Source organism: Raphanus sativus, chromosome 6 (assembly GCF_000801105.2).
Source record: "Raphanus sativus cultivar WK10039 chromosome 6, ASM80110v3, whole genome shotgun sequence".
Taxonomy (NCBI): domain Eukaryota; kingdom Viridiplantae; phylum Streptophyta; class Magnoliopsida; order Brassicales; family Brassicaceae; genus Raphanus; species Raphanus sativus.
In genome coordinates this window covers 23,431,579-23,449,464 of record NC_079516.1, presented here as the reverse complement: position 1 = coordinate 23,449,464, position 17,886 = coordinate 23,431,579, and the positions used below count along the sequence as shown (strand labels likewise).

At 33.8% G+C, this 17,886-nt stretch overlaps 1 protein-coding gene and 1 long non-coding RNA gene across 2 annotated transcripts; both read right to left on the bottom strand.

The window, feature by feature from the left end:
• Positions 1–1,451: 1,451 nt before the first annotated feature.
• LOC108808106 (uncharacterized) lies at positions 1,452–4,380 on the bottom strand. Its single transcript, XM_056987092.1, has 2 exons — positions 4,177–4,380; positions 1,452–3,640 (listed from the first exon to the last, which is right to left on the bottom strand). Exons 1-2 carry the CDS (start codon positions 4,378–4,380, stop codon positions 2,657–2,659), a joined length of 1,188 nt encoding a protein of 395 aa, XP_056843072.1. The 3' UTR covers positions 1,452–2,656.
• Positions 4,381–7,663: 3,283 nt separating this feature from the next.
• On the bottom strand, positions 7,664–12,765 carry LOC130497046 (uncharacterized). Its single transcript, XR_008936085.1, has 3 exons — positions 11,127–12,765; positions 10,883–10,957; positions 7,664–8,530 (listed from the first exon to the last, which is right to left on the bottom strand). It is a non-coding gene; the product is annotated as an uncharacterized LOC130497046 (long non-coding RNA).
• Between the last annotated feature and the right edge of the window lie 5,121 nt (positions 12,766–17,886).

Genomic DNA, 17,886 nt, shown 5'->3' with positions numbered 1-17,886 from the left:
CAGTGGGGAGATTCACATGATGCTTGATAGAAGTGTCAAGCGAAACAAATAAAGATTTGTCATGTGAAACATGATGCGTTGCACCAGAGTCAATGATCCAAGTTTTCACAGTAGTCACATACTCAGAGACAGTAAGAATACCAATGAATCTGAACGTGGAGTGTTAAAAGGAAATACCAGAGGGACTAGCAACAGAGGGACTGGTGGAAAGTGACGAGCTTCCAGCACTGAAGTTCATAGAAGGAGCAGGCTGAAGCTGGGAGGAGAAATAGGCAATGAAGTCTTGAATCTGATCCTTACTGAGATTGCCAACCAAACTATCCAGGCCACCAGTGGACGACTTCTCTGAAGTAGTGACGGAAGCAGCTACAGCAGGAGAAGGAGTCGACTTGCTATGGATAGGCTTGCCTTTCTTCCATCCAATGGGGTAACCATGGAGCTTGTAACAACGGTCAATCACGTGTCCTTCAACGCCACAATGAGAACAAATGGGTCTGTTGGGTTTCTTTTGGAAAGCGTTAAGAGAACCTTGAGAACCCGCAGACACAGAGTCTTGAGAAGCAGCTTGTGACTCAGTAGTGGCTTGAGGAGAACTGACTTGGAAAGCAGCAGGAATCACAGGTGTGTTGAACAAGCGTTGGCTGTCGTCTTGATCAAGTATGTTGCATATCTCAGCTAAATCAGGAAGGGGTTTCTTCATGATTATCTGACCACGAATAACATAGTACTTCTCGTTCAAACCAGCTAGGAACTTGATGGTTCTGGAGCGATCCACCTTCGCTTGAGCTTGTTTTTGTCCATCACAGTTGAATGTCTGACAGCAAGCGCAAGGATCAGCAACCTCAGAGCTATCAAGGTTATCCCAGAGGGTCTTCAAAGTCGTGTAGTACACAGACAGATCCATCGATCCCTGACGAAGATCTTGGATTTGTTGAACGAGTTGAAAGGTTCTAGGTAAGTTGGTTTTGTGAAAACGGTCATGGAGATCCTTCCAAATCTGAGCAGCATCATCAAAGGAAAGGATACTACCATAGATTTGTTTAGAGACCGAGTTCAAAAGCCACGACTTTACCATACTATTGTATCGAGACCAGATTCGAAACAGAGGGTTAACGTCAACAGGACGAGGAAGAGAGTTGTCGATGAAAGCGATCTTGTTCTTAGCATCCAGTGCTATCTTCATCGCAGAACTCCATTGACCATAGTTCGACCCATCCAGCTGTACATAGACAATCAACAAACCTGGATGATCGGCGTGATGGAGAAACAACGGAGAGTGAACGCTATCGGGGTTCATCGTAGCAGCAGCAGCGAACGACGTTCCCATGAACGAAGCTGGAACAGCCTCAGAAACAGAGGCGGGACTAGCGACAGGAGGAACAGAGCTGACTGCGCGAGCGAAGCGACCACGACGGTTGCGGCGAAGAGTAACCACCATCGGAGCAGAAAACACCAAACGCAAAAGCGAGAGATGAAAAGAAGATCGATCGAAGCGGAAAAGAGAGGAGAAAACGGAAACGATGTTGAGCTAGAGCTCAACGCTCTGATACCATTTTAGTGAAACAAAGTTTGAACAGAAAAGCTCTCTAAAGCAACAATGGTGGAAAGAGCAACCAGAGAGAAACGACAAAATGGGAAAAGATTTCTGTTAGCTTATCATTAAAGCAGTCAAATGACTATATATACTTGTTGTAACAACCTGACCGGAACAAATCGGGTATCAATGTACAAAGACTAAACCAAATATACATAACCGACATTCTAATACATCAATAGTAACACCGGTGGCTCTACCACCAGACTGAGTCATCGCTTAAGACATGGCATCCGGAGCGGGTGTAGGTGTTGGTGGAGAAGCCGGTGGCGGAGCCGATGGTGGAGCGGTGAAGGCGTTGATTGCATATAATATATATGATACATATGTATTTTTTTGTAAATATATGTAATTATGTATATATACAAAATTTAGTTTTTGTAAATAAGTTAATAAAAATATTTTAATTGTTTTTATTTTTTTAATATTTTTTTGTAAATAGTCACGTAAAGTCACAATAAAAAACGTGACTGAGTAGACACGATTACTTTTATGACTTAAATGTGACCATTCTAATCACGAACGAAACTGTGTCTTTTTTTTTTGTCCTCGAGAACATTATGGTTACGAATGGTAATAGCAATTCAAGCTGGACAGATCAAGTGGATCATGCAGATCAAGCAGAATAAATGCAGATCAAGCAGATTATACATGAGAGAGGCAGATCAAGTAGAACAAGTTATTTTAGAAGTTAAGAATGGTAAAAGCAGTCCAAAAAAGAAGATCATGTGTTTCAACAATAAAAATTACACCAAAACATCAAAATACATAATGAAAAAACACAATAAACAAAGGTAAAACCATTTAATGATTTGCCCATAACATATTTGCAGTATTGTCTCTAATGTTCATCATATGATTTCCTTCAGCCATGTTTGTTGTCTCCAAATCACGAGGATCACCTTCAAAATTTTCGTTACTGAAATTTGTGTCCCTCATTACTTCAGCAAAATCCTCATCAAAATAATTTGTAATTCTGATAAAATTGTGTTGTCCCATTGTAGCAGTTACCACTTTTTTTTGAACTGCAATATTATATCTGGGAAAATCACTCAAAATCTTTCATTTCTTCTTCCAAACTTCAAATGTCCTTTCAATAACAGAACGTAGAGATGCATGACATCGATTAAACAGTTCTTGTTTATTCTTAGGAGGAGGACCGTTGTTAAAATGAGACATATGATACCTAATAACCCTATTCCGAGAAGATCTGTATGGAGCCAAAAAACCTTGCTTATTTGGATACCCATAATCAAATACATAATACTTGTCTACTAGAGGCAAAGAAAATTCAGAATCACTATTTTCTGCCATCGTGAGAACTGCTGTGTCGTGATATGATCCGGGTGCTCCATTCCAAACATATGTAAACAACATATTTAGATCACATATTGCCATGATATTAAATGATGTCCAATCATGTCGATTCCAGTACATTCCTTGTAGTTCAGGCTTCACTTTAACACATACATGAACTCCATCCATAGCTCCAACAAATCCACTAAAATATGGCCAATATCTTCTGTCTGTTTGCAGGCTTTCAGGAATTCGAAGTAGTTCTTGTCTTGTTGGGGTCTTGACATAATCACAAGCAAGTAACTCTGTCGCCATAAGAACTTCAAAAAACTTTCTATTCATTGTTTCTTGTGTCCGTCCAAACCAAATTCCAACATCTATTTGAACTTCATTATGTCCACAAATTTGCAAAAACATTGCCACACTCTCTTCGATACTAACATTCATCGTAGGATGCAACCCATATTTTGATTGCAATATGTCACAAAGAGATCTAAAAACATCTAAAGACATTCGTAGTAACTGACGACATGCAGCATCATCTTCTTGTAACCGACCCCAAACATTTCTCCACCCTACACCGCTACCGGTTTGAACAGGTCCTCTTTCAAAATAACGGTTGTAATAACTCAGTGATGGTTGAATCATTAACTCTTCAACTTGCTCATTTTTCAGATTCCATAACTCAATTCTCTCATCATGAGTTAGACTATGGGAACTTTGTGATCGCAACTGACATATACGATAAGCCTGAATTTTTTTTTATCACAAAATAAAACTTATTAATGAAAATTATCATTAATCAAAATATAAAAACATAACAGAATTACAAAATATAATGTTAAACAAAACATAACCACTACTAACAAAGCACAAATCTTATTAAACTAGTTATCCGATGCGGAGTCACTCTCATGTGTTTCATTTAGATTTAGTCCTCGTCCAGATCCCAATATGTTGAATAATCCTCCTCGTCTTTTTGGACGTGATGTTTTACTTGTAGAAGCATTGTTCCTGAAACCAAATTCTGGTGATACTCCTCTAACAACATTCTCGGAAACATGAACTTCCTTTTCATGTGTTGTAGTTTGTACTTCTGTTTCTAAGGAAAATCCATGTTGAACATTTCTCGGAGGAATATACTGTTGAGCATCTTGTGATGAACCCCATTGTTGAGTGGCCGGTGATGAACCCCATTGTGGAACATCAGATATAGAACCCCATTGTTGAGTACTTGATGATGGACCCTATTGTTGAGAATTATGAGGCGGACCCCATTGTGGAACATTTTGTGGACTCCACTGCGGAGCATTTGGAATGAAGTCCATTGAGGAGCATTTGGTGGTGTACCCCACTGGAGAACATTTGGTGGTGTAGCCCACTGCGGAGCATTTGAAGGTGAATTTCATTGTGGGGCATTTGGCAGTGGTCCCCATTGCGGTGCAGTTGGAGGTGTTCCCCATTGCAGTTGATTTGGAGGTGTTTCCCATTGGTTAAAACCAGAACTCCATTGCCCACAAGTTGGACTGCCAAACTTTTGTCCAGATTCTAACTGTTTTCCCAGGTATTCACTGTCCCGCGTATATCCTGTAAGAGTTTGTAAAAATTTCAACTTATCTTCCACAGGTCTTTCAGCCCTATCGATGAAGTATGTTGCGCTAAAATCTTTCTTCTTTGAATGCATGAATGCAAGCCCAATAAAAAGTGGTGTCATTTGGAAGCTCCATCGATTCGAATATCTTCACGGCCGTATCAAATTCATTGTAATCACCTTCGTCAAAATAATTTGGACGCAGTTGTTGTAAACTTTGGCGTTGAAATTCTCTAAAGCCAGCCATCGTATCTGTCAAGGTTGTCTCGAATGATTGTTTTCTACGACTTCCTTGAGATCCACTTCTGGTAGCAACCCGAGAATTTTCTACACCTATTTGTGAACTACTTCTGTAAGACCCGAACCCGGCCGGCTAGGCCGCGGTCGATGCCTCACGTCGCTCAGTCCATACCCTGACCGAACCACTCAATTTTTCAATCTTTATATATACTTTCGCCTAAAGGCGAAGTCTATCTTGGACCTTAGCTTAAGACTACCTTAGTCATTCCCTAACTTAGATCCTTTCAACTTATGCACAGCGGAATATTAGCTATCAACCATTGGTCTAAAACCAATCTAACACTGGTCAGATCGAATCACCTTAGCCATGGTCAGTATACACAACTACTACCAGCTCCAAGGTTGATCCTGAACCTAATCCAGGTCATACAATAACTGAGGTTCCATTCCCCTAACCATTCTATCTAGATCTATGCAGTATTGCTAGATCATACCTTTGCCACATCCACGGAGCTTGTTAGCTCATTGTCTCAGCTATCCCCAGCTTGTTAAACTAGCTTGTCCAGCTCAGCTGAGCTGAACCACTTCACTTGAGGTTCACTCTCTCCCAGCTGATCGAGCTGTGAGGTAGCTTCGCCCAGCTCCCCGTCCACTCGTCCAACTCCCTTATACCTGTATAAACTCTCCCCTTAGGTTACTTAGTCATTCAACCAACCATCCCCACAGACCAAGTACCTTTGGGAAGTCTTCAGCTGCAAAACCAACCACCAGCAAACATGCTCCAAAAACTAATTAAAATTCATGATAATTCATAACTAAGAGAATGGTCAAGTCAGATTTCTCAGAACTGGCCTCGATCATACTGATCTCGCCCATGAACAGCCCATATGGCCATAACTGACCACCTCTAAATCAATGAGATAAAACTAATCTCTCACCATGATAATTCATGATAAATACCCATTAAGAGATATTTGAAGTCGGATCCTAACAATTCCCTCAGGAACTATCAGATATCCACTTACTTGCCCAACAAAGGCCATGGAGAGATTTCTCTGAACCGGCCACTCCATGGTTCAGTACCTCCACGTCTGATCAACATATAATAGGATTAATAATGCCCACCAGTTCCTGAGTCAGTCAACCAACCACCCCACATGACTCAGAACGGATGAGTCTTCACACATACCTAACCGGCCATGGAACCATGTCCCAATGAACCTGGTCAGTCTTGCTCTTCTTCATGGCTCTCAGCCAATCCTGTACCAACCCAAGGTTGATACCTATCATACCATATGATTCCATTACCTTATTGCCACGGCCTGAAGCCATTGGTAATGCAAAACCATAGATCAGGTTCCCTCATGAACCACCATGAATCACTAGTTGCTGTATAGCATCTAATTACCATCCCATATGGATGAATTAGTTCAACTATGATCCGCCCCTTTCTCCAGGGTCCTGTATCCCTACAATACATCACAGTATATGGTCTCCAAGGGCGTGCCATACTTGGCCTCATATGCACCTCAAGAGACACCAACATAAACCACAAAGTAATCATATGTACATGTTACCTTAGACTTGATCTTACTAGATCTTGTGCTTCCTGTATCATGTCCGGCCATGCTCCTCCATTGCACGCCTCTATCAAGCCTTATCATACACTTCCAGTATTGATAAGAAACAATCATGGGTCGCACCCATCATCCATTCCATGGAACTTCCATGAAAACAGTTTCTGCACTGCATCCACCTTCAAGGCTGTACATGCCTTTATGAGTGGAGTCCGGCCTTCTCCATTCTCTTCTGGCCATTTGCGTGTGTCCCTAAGACACAGAGGAAGCCTAGGATGTGTTCATCCATGATCAAACACCATCCAAGGGTCGTGCATCACTTCCCACTTCAATGCCCATGAAACTGCCTTTCTACACACATCTGCCTTCAAGGCTGCCCTTGGACTTGGAGACTGAATCCGGTCGTCTCTCTTCTTCCCTGGCCATTTGGATGTGTAGTAAGGATGTAGAGGAAGCCTATGGCGTGGCAAACTATAATCAAAACACACCAGAGGGTCGTTCTCAACTCCCCTCTTGATTGCCATCACAACTGCCTCTTTGCTGCCTTCAAGCCTCTCTTGGTCTTGGATTGTGTAATCCGACCATCTCTCTGTTTTTCTCTGTTTTTCTTTGTGTTTCAGGAAGAAGAATGAAGTCCTGGCGTGCCTGCAAAGGCACGGACTTGCCTTCCTTATATAGAATAAGGGGTGGTTACTTCTTAACCATTGCATCCCTTCATTAACATTTCTGGCCATTGATTTAATCAATGGTCCAGATCACACATGTTCGCCTAGGGCAGTTACCAGACGTCCCTGACAGCCCTAACTGCTCCTAGACACATCACACACAAGCCTAGGCTGGTTGCCCAAGCCCCTGGTTCAACCACAAGTGCCCACCGGCTCACCGGCACACCCGGGTGGTCCACATGGTCCAACCACTGTCCGGACCTGGCCCAACTGCCCAAGACTTGAACACTCAGTCTAGCTGAGTTGAGCTGATCCCCAGCTGACCAAGCTGAGTGAGCTAGTTCATCCAGCTCAGGGAGCTGACACACTCTTCAGTGAGCTACACTGAGCTGCACTACACTTCATCTAGCTGGTCGAGCTTGCTCACTGCATCGTCCAGCTGCCATACACTTTGTACAGCTCTTTTATACTTGTCTCCTTCTTGGTTTAGCTATATCTTACCTTCCTAATGCCCTTAACCTTACTTCCAGGCCTTAATGCCCTTGTGTTTAGGTCACATGACCTGATTGGTGCGTCTCTTTGCACCATGGTCGATCCTAATGATCATATCCAGGATCGGGGACATGACAACTTCCACGCCTTAGTCCACTTCGTTGTTGCACTCTAGAAGTAGGAATCTGAAAATTATCAACAGCAGGTGAAGAATTCTGACGTAAATTCTCACGGTTGAATTGATTTGACTGACGCGTTTCATCATCAATATTTACGCGATAGACTTCTTCATTTTCTTGTGTCTCGGGAACATGCGTGTGTTGTGTATCACCATCATATGTTTCAGAGTACAAATGGTCTTCATCATTATTTTGACCATCATTCAGCAACTCTTCTCTTCTTTGGTGCAAAGAGTATTGAGACTGTGATTGGACGTCATATAATATGAAACATCGTTGCATCACATCCCACAACTCCAGCGGCTTTCGTTTAAATGATTTCACAATCCTATCTACTTGTTAATAAGATTATGTAGTTTTTAGTCTATAAATTTTACAGAATTGTTATTTCTTAAATATCTTATGGGTGTAACAGATTGTGTATACTTACTTCACGATCTCTCCACCATGAATCAGACGCAGATATCACAGATGTAGTAGGATCAACCGAAATGTCCGTAGAATTTTTCATAAGATGCTTGTACTTCTTGTATTTTCTATTAAGTTGATCGAGTTTTCTTTGAAGAACCGGTAGGTTACGTTAATATTAAACTTTTGGTTAAATTTATCAACGAGAAACTCTCTACCAGCTGGTGTGGGATCTTTGAAACGGTAATCGCTCATGGCAATTGCTCGATCGTACAACTCAATAAATACTCGTTCTCGGTTCGCATTCCATTTAAAATTGTTTACATTCTAACAATTTACAAAAATTTCAACCATTTTAGTATAGTATTAACTATTCTAATTTTTTTTAAAAACATATTAACTACTTACCCGTGCCGACGTGTCTCTGGACAGATTTATATCTTCATCGTCAGAAAGTGTTGCATTTTGTCGATGATTTGATGTCATATCTACATTTTAAAATTGCATAAATAATATTAGTTTGAGGTAATTAGTAACAAACGGAAAATATATATCATTGAGTATGATATAACAAATTTTATCATATTATATGCGCTTGCAATTTTTTGTAAAAAAAAATATAACTATATTCATATGCATAACATGAGTATATAACTTATATATGTTTAAACAACTGTTTTTTAAAACGTATAAAGTTACTTTTTATATAATAAAGGGAGTTAATTGAATTGTCTTTATTGTTTAATAGATACAATTTCAGTTACTAACTCATCAATATTTAATAACTTTATTACTCACACCCTGAAAAAACACTAGAACAATAAACTAACCGTAACATATATAAGAAACAGTTACATTATTGTATTCAATTTTCAAGTTTATAATACAGAATTGTACTATATTTAGAAATGAAAAATCTCTGAATAATATTTAATAATTCTTTATAACTGTGTTATTGAATAAATATACTGTTATATATATATATATTAGTTTATTTTTCATTTTCTGCTTTACATTGTATGCGAACTAAAATATAACACTTATTTTTCCAATTGGTGTATTTATAAACTATTATACTAAAAATCTACATTATATATTATACATTATATAACTTTTACATTAAATTATTTTTATAAAATATCTCTATATACATGTTTTTAACATGTTGAATTAAAATATGACACATTTTCCATTTTCAGTTAATATATATATATATATATACACAGTTATATTATTTATTCAAATGCATATGTTATAAATAAAACTGTAAAATATAAACTAGAGCTTGACCCGTGCGCCCGCACGGATATTTATTCTTGGTTCTTATATATTCTAATTTTTGATAATGTTGTCAACTTGATTCTTTTGTTCATGTTGTAGATTAATATGTTATTTTCTTTTGATATTTTTGTATCATGTTCAATGCGTTTAACTTCCAAATTATTAGAAATTTTGTTTTCACGTTCTGCAGACTTTAATTCAATTATTTGATATATTAAACAGCAAAAATGTAAATATTAGAGATTTAGATATACTTTTACGTTTTATTAAATTACATTCCAAATATTTTGATTTAAATATATATATATATATATATATATATATAATATATATACATATATATATATAAAGTTCATATCTGATTTTTTTGATTTTTTAATAAATACATGTATAAAGTTTGACATACACGCCGACAGGGCTATTTATTTTAATTTATAAAAATCGTTGTTATCTTATAAACCATTGGTAATTACTGGATTTTATTAACTCTAATATCGTTTGATTATTATCGTATTGAATGTATTTATATCACAAACAAATGATTACTAATACATTCAAATATTTATTATTGTTTTTGTTTCTACTAATTTATATTGTTTTCAAACCCTAATATTTAAAATGGTAATTCTCTCAATATCATTTTTTAAGTTTTTATCACCAAAATGTCTTCAAAGAAAAAAATTTATTAAAAGACGTTTCAGAGAATATTGTTTAAAAGAGGTAAAAACTCTTCTATCCAGTGGTTTTTAATATATAAATCTAAATTAATATAGAAAATTTCTCTATTTTAAATGTTAAATTTAGTAATTATATCTATACTATAAATGGACAACTTATTTTTTTGACAAAAGTATATGTTCAATATTTATTAAATATTAAAAGGAGTCATATTGATTTTATATATTAATATGTGTATGAAATGTTTATTATTTCGTATAAAACAGCCAGTAATACAAAATTTATTCGAAACTTTTCGTTTATGTCAAATTTATGTTACTCATATACAAAATTATAATATTTTTTCAATTTAATTATTGTGAGTAATCACACATAGGATCTACGTGATCAATATATTTGGATAATAATAATGGCAAAGTAGTTTATTTTTGATGAGAATAAATTATTAATCATGTTTTAGATTAACATGGCAATATAGTTTTAATAATAGCGAAATATATGGCAAGTTAATAAATACGTTTTTGATTTATATGGGCAATGTGTTTAATTAAAGCGAAATATATGTTAGAGAATCACGTTTTGGATTTGTATGGAAAGATAATAAATATTATGTGGGTATGTGTTATATTTAATTGGATAATCTTTAATTAAAAGGAGTGGCATGCCATTATAATTTTTGTGCATCTGTAAGGGTTAAGTACTATTTGTACTTCAGTTTTAATATATTTAGATGTTAAAAAAAAACTCCAAAATATATGTGAGACATATAGAGTTTGCATATACTATATTTTTAATTATTAATATATATTATATCTTATCAAAACTAATACATATATATAATTAAACAAATATAATAAAATAAAATTGAAGTTTGTTCTTACCTCAGGCTGGAGATAATGACCGAGGTAGAACACAACACAGCACAAAATCACAGCACTTTTTATTACTTCTTCCACCTTACAAAACAAGAATTTTTCCAGTTAGATGTACTATATTGTCAATTATTAAGATATAATATTTTGACAAAATAATATATAGATATATATATATATATATAATTATATACAAAACACCATTAGAATTATAAACAACTTTAATTCAAATAAAACTAAAGTTTATTCTTACCTTAGGTTGAAGATAATGACTGAGACCCAACACAACACAACACAGCACAAAGTTTCAGCACCCTTTTTAATTTCCACCCTACAGCAACAAAAATTTCTTCCAGTTACCTATACAATATATTATATATTAATGGACAAAGTATATACGATTTAAATTAGAATGAAAGCTTACGTTGAGAAGGAATGAAACTCACGATATACCAATACAACAAAACATAGAACTAGAATACTTTTTTTTAATTGCCACAGTACAAAGTATTTTTTGTTCTTTAGAACATCTTTTTTGATCGTGAAGTATGAAACTAGTAAAGTGGTAGCTGACTTGATTTATAGGGAAATAACCAAAATTTTGAGAATTAATTATTTATGTAAAAAGATTTTATTGGTTAAGAAAATTGTGGAATTAGCGAACTGCCTCAAAAGTGGAGAGGACAGAAGGACATGCAGGATATCTGTTTTTACACAGATAAAGACAAAAATAATTGCATTTGGCAGTTCTCCTGTTTTTTTTGTCCGGAAGATTTTAAAAGTGTGATTCGCATTTGCAGTACATAAAATATTAAAGTGCAGGAGATCTGTCAACGTTCTGCTCCCCCATTCAGACCCTATATTAATTTACCAACGCAATACACAAAGTTTTTGACAAGAGCCGGCAAGCCACATGGCTTCCGGAAACAGAGCCAGCGGACAAAAGAACAGTCCCTGGAAGCGTTAGCCGGCGGAAAACAACCCAATCCCCGGAACCAAAATAAAAGACTAAAGTTAGGAATTTCAATAACCAGAACAAATCATTTAAAACAAAACACGAACTGAAGCGTTAAATTAAACGAGACGAGAAGGAGACGGAAGCAAACATCAAAGATCAAACTTTATTGAGGAAGTTCAAGCCATTGCTCATTATTATGCTCCAAACCACACCACTTGAACCCACAACTGGAGCCACTAGCAATAGCACTTGACCCAACCAAGGAGGACGCAAAGAAGAGAACGGTTAACCTGTCGTCTCCTACGACCTGATGCCAAAGAGCCAAAGCCCCAAATCCTTCGAATCGAGCCGGTTATCTTACATGCAAGCACACAAAGGAGATCACCGAAGTAACCACACCGTTGCAACACCAACGAAGGATAAGCACACCTTCTGGACTCATCATCAACACTAGTATCGTGAACCATTGAAACCAAAAATCACTTACAAACATATTGGAGGCAGAGATGGAGGCGACCAAGACCTCGATGGGAGAGACCCAAGGCAAAATACACCAGATACTCAAGATAATAACCGGAACCCACCACAATGAAGAATAACGCCAAACCACCAAGACCATCAAACCCATCGCAAAGATTAATTTCTAGATCTAGATCTGAGAATTGAAATTTCATAACTTTCAAAACAAACTGAAACAAACTAGACAAAGAAACTACTAGATTACAAAGGAGAGAAGGAATCCAACCGACGTCGTGGTTATGGAAGCCCACCGACGTCGGTCGGAAGAACAACACTTCAACGGCGACTAGAGATAAAAACGAGAGAGTGTGTTTTAGAGAGATAGAAGAGAGAGGAACGAAACTGTGTCTATAACGTATTCACGAATTATCACGGGAATTTTTGGTCACGATCCTATACACACAATTTATTTTCGTGACTTTTCGTGTCTATGATGTCTTATAGTCACGAAAAATGGACACAGTAACGAAAATTTTCGTGTCTATATCAGAGTTTTCTACTAATGATATGACTAAATGTTAGATTTAAAGGTTTACCTCTTTACATAAGTGAGATTATCATATAGAGTAGAAATATTATGTAAAGTTAATGAAGATTGTAATATTTCAAAAAAGGAAAAAAGAAAATATTTCTGTTAGTAGTTCTTACAATTGTGATTTAATAAAATTCACGTATTTGTTATAATAAATGGTTGGTTAAGATTGAATTTTATCTATTTTATTAGAGAAAACAAATAAAACAATGATTATTTTGACCTTGTATAAAGAGCAGACATGTAAAAAAAAACAAAAATCAATCTAATTGAATTTTTAATTCAAATTTAACCAATCCAGAAATAAATCAATCATATAAATTTGACTTTCAATATGACTGGTAGAGCATTAGCATTAGCATTATGCTCCATTTTATCCAATCAACATTTGTTCGAAAAGCATTTAGAAAAGCATTTACTAAATGCTAATGCTCTCCAAATGCTCCATGGCAAATGCTCTCATTTGAAGCTTTTGGAAGAGCATTTGCATTTACAATTTATAAGTTTAAGAAATAAATATAATTAGTTTATTTATTTGATTTACTAATATCATAAAATTATTTCTATATCCAGAAAATGAAATTTTGATTTCTAAAATAAATTTACAATATAAATATTTTTTTTTTTAAAATAGTATTTCACATTTAAAATATAATTTAATTATATAAATTATATTATATTTTAATTGCGAAATATTATTTTTTAAAAATATATATTTAATTGTAAATTTTATTTTTAAAATAAAATTTTCGATATAATCATATTTTTTGAAATTAGTAAGAAAATAATAAATTATATCTTTTATATATTAATATATAAAATAAGAAGATATATATATATATATATATAGATAATTTATTTATTTTATATTTTTAATATTCAAATTATTTTATATCCAAAAATAAATTTATATTAAAAAAAGGTTAAATTTATTTTTTTAATAATTATTTTACATTTAAAATTTAATTTAATTTAACTTATGTTATTAATTAAGATTAATTATTTTTAATAACAATATATTATTTATATATATTATAATTTATTTTTTTAGAAAATATATTATATACTAACTTTTATAAAAAAAATTAAAATTGTATACTGCTATTGCTCTATCAATCATCTTATTAATAGTTTTAATGAGAGCATACAACTTCTGCAGCATACTGCTTCTGCAGCATACTGCTACTGCTTTTTCATCGGCTGTACCAATCGAGGCCTAAGGAGGGTCTGACTGGTACATCATAGAGTAACTGAGCGATAGTTCAACTAGAGTAATTAAGAGGTAAAATAGTGGAGTAATAAAGATAAGAAGAAAGAATTGTTAAGAGAAATTTGTTTTCCACCTCAAATACAGTGAGAGAAAAAAGTGAGGTATATACCTCTATTTAAACAGTATCAGACGCAAGAAAGATAAAAATTGATTTCATCTGATTGTTAAAACTAAGTGGAACTGAGTGGAAAAATAATTATCGCTACATATGCCTTTCAGTCACACTCTAAATAGGTTTAATTCATGATTTGACTATTTTGACAAAGAAACGATATGACTAATAAATTGTTTATTTATAACATCCATTTTTAAAAGTTATTGTTGTCAAAAGATTCATTTATTCATTAACATATATCTAGTATAATATATAGGAGATATTTAATAACTGGTAATATCTGATGAAAGTAACATGATAATGTAAAAAAAAATGGAAAGAAGTAATTAATAAATGATGAGTGAAAATAATGTAAGAAAAGATATAAAAATTCTGTTGAAAATATAGTTTGTTCTATCTTGTATTCGAATTTTAATAATATAGATTTAAGATTTATTTATAACATCCATTTTAAAAGTTATTGTTCTCAATTTTTTATTATTATTTATTAACATATATCTAGTATAATATATAGCATATATTTAATATCTGGTAATATCTGACGAAAAAGAGTAATTAATAAATTAGTTAGGATAAATGAAAATAAAGTAACAAAAGATGTCTGTTGAAAATACAGTTGGTTCTGTTTTGTATAGAGCTGAGCAAATAAACCAAATCCGAAAATTCAAATTGAATCTGATCCGACAAAAATGAATCTGAACCGTTTTGAACCCGGCATAAATATCGAATGGATCTTGTTTTATGGTATTTCGGGTAACATGTATTATCCGAACCAAATCCGAATTTAAATGGATATCCGATACAACCCGAAATGTTCAAAACCCTAAAAAGATCTTGTACCAAATATGATCTTGATTCCTAATATATCGAAAATACACTAAAATATACTAAACATTTAAAATAATTCTCTATTACATGAAGGCTGGTGGTTTTATTATATGAAGGTTGATGGTTGAAAGTTGGAGTTTTTAGATTTTGATATTGTTTTCATTGAACAATGTTTCTCATTTCATGAAAACTTGGTTTTCGTTTTATACTTCCGTTTATTTGGTTTTATTTCTATCAATAAATATGTTTACCTTCCTCTTGATTTTGAATAATCATGGTTGATGTTCATTTATTATTTTTGAATCAATTTTATTTATGTTTTGGCTACAATATAAGTACAAATCATGTATTTTAAAACCGAAGAACCGATTTTACCCATGTTTTGGTTACTAAATATGTATAAATTAGATAATTTTAAACCGAAAAACCGATTGAGACCCGGACCCAAAAATACATTGGGTTGTACCGAGTTTTTTAAGGTTTACTAACTCCGACCAGAACCCGATAGAACCCGAACCGGTCCCGAACCAAATTTTCATATATTCCGAATGAAGCTGATTTTGATAAACCTAAAAAACCAAAACCCGATTGGACAAAACAGAAACCCTAGTGGAACTCCAAATGCCCAGACCTGGTTTTGTATTTCAGTTTTAGTTATATAGATAAACAAGAGAATTAAGTGAACACTCTACAATATATAAATGGACAAGACTTTATGGTGAACCTTTAAATTCACCACCTTCCTAATAACCAATCAAAGTGCCAACTAAATTAATGATAAAATAATTTAAAAAATAAATAATCTAAACTATTAAAACTAAAGTACAAATAAATTTTAACCCAGAGTTTTCCTCAATAATTACATTTGTATGCCACTGGCCTTAAACGGTGTCGTTTTGTAACATTACTAAAGCAACCTAATTAAATTTACAGCATTGACCTTAAATAATTTGATACAAAATCGACTGAACCTTAAATGATTACATGTCCGCACAATCTACATATTTTGTTTCCTATTTTTATGGCTAATTTTGAAAATCAAATATTTTGGTTATTATGATGCTTTAATATAAAAGGAATGTATATTAAATATTTCAAAACGTATATCCTCTTTTTGATACCTTCAAATCACAACTAATTCCCTATTTAGCATATCCTTTGGGAAGTTAACTATATATATATATCTAAATCTAAATCTAAGAATACAACTTTTAATCTTTTCTCAAAAACCTCGTGGCGTGTTCAAGTTGTATGCTTACATTACTGGACACAAAACACATCTCAAGCGTTTGTTACATTTGATTGATTATCTTAACTGTTTTTATTAGATTAATATTTTAGTTGTATATTAAACAATCTTTCAAATACCCCCTCACGTATGCATCATTCAATCAAGTTCAAAACCAATCAAATAAAGTTAAGGCGTTGGTTCTATTGCAGTTCTAATTGAGCTTCTACATTAACTAGATTCTTTCGCCGCGCTACGCGCGGAAAAGTATGTTGATAATTTATTTTCCGATCATATATTTCAATGTTTCTATTTGAAATGAGAGTGTTGTATTTCTCAAAGCAATGAGAAAGTCGGTGAATTATATAAGAGTGTTCAATCCGGTAAAAACAAACCAATTATAATTGAACCTAGTCGAGATTAAAAAGTGGTTTTAATCTAGTAATCAATAATATACCGAATAGATGTGATTTTTAAGAAACCGCACTATCCAGAATATTCCGAATATATGTGGTTTACTCAGTTTTTTATAATGATTATTTAAATATTTTGTTCCTCCAAAAGCCTGAATCATATGTATTTGTTAAATAGAACACACTTATTTACATAGTTAGATATTTACATACTTTGGCCGAAGATACTATCAAATCCCTAACTTTTTTTACCTGATGTCTCATTCGACATAGGGGTATCCGTCGTGCAGGTGCCTGGACCAGAGTACGAACTCTCCCTCCAACATATTTTTAATTTTCGGCTATTTTCCGTTTTTGACAGATTTAAACTTTGAACTTTGGTTTTACTAAATTTATGATTTTTAGTGTAATAATACAGTGTTTCATTTATGATTTTTTAAACATATAGTTTTATTTTCATGAATCATTAATTTATATACGTACTATTCAGTGTTTTGAAACCCGACCCGGACCCGCGGTTGAACCGATAAACCCGGTGACCCGAGATAAATCTGGTTCGGGTTTTATGAAAAACCCAAAATTTAAAAACCCGCAAAAACCCGTAAAAACCCGCTAAAACCCAAAACCCGATACCGGTTGAACCAGTGGTTGAGCCAATAGATAATTTTTACATGTGATTTGGTGTTAGTTTTTTTTATTGATAATTTATTACAATGGTGTTTTACTTTTGCTTTATTTTGGATTTGAAGTTTAATTTATTATTCACATTAGACATAAATATTTATGAATTTTATTCTTGATTTTTTAGATGTCATAACTCTTAATTAGTTATAATGTTTTTTAAATAGTCTAAGCTATATTTTTGATATTTTGTATATCAAATGAAAATGAAAATATAAAAAGTAAAATTAAGTAGTTTCTAAATATTTTTTAAACATAAAATATATACATATCCAAACTATTATTTTATGTTTTTTAAAAAACTTAGAAAATATTAACTTTAGTTTCTGTATTTATATTTTCATAACTAATATAGTATTATATAATAAATTTATTTCTTTTTTAATCCGCGGTTCACCCGCGGTCGACCCAATGACTCGGTGACCCGGTAAGTAGTCCGGTTCAGTGTCCGGGTCGGGTTTCAAAACAT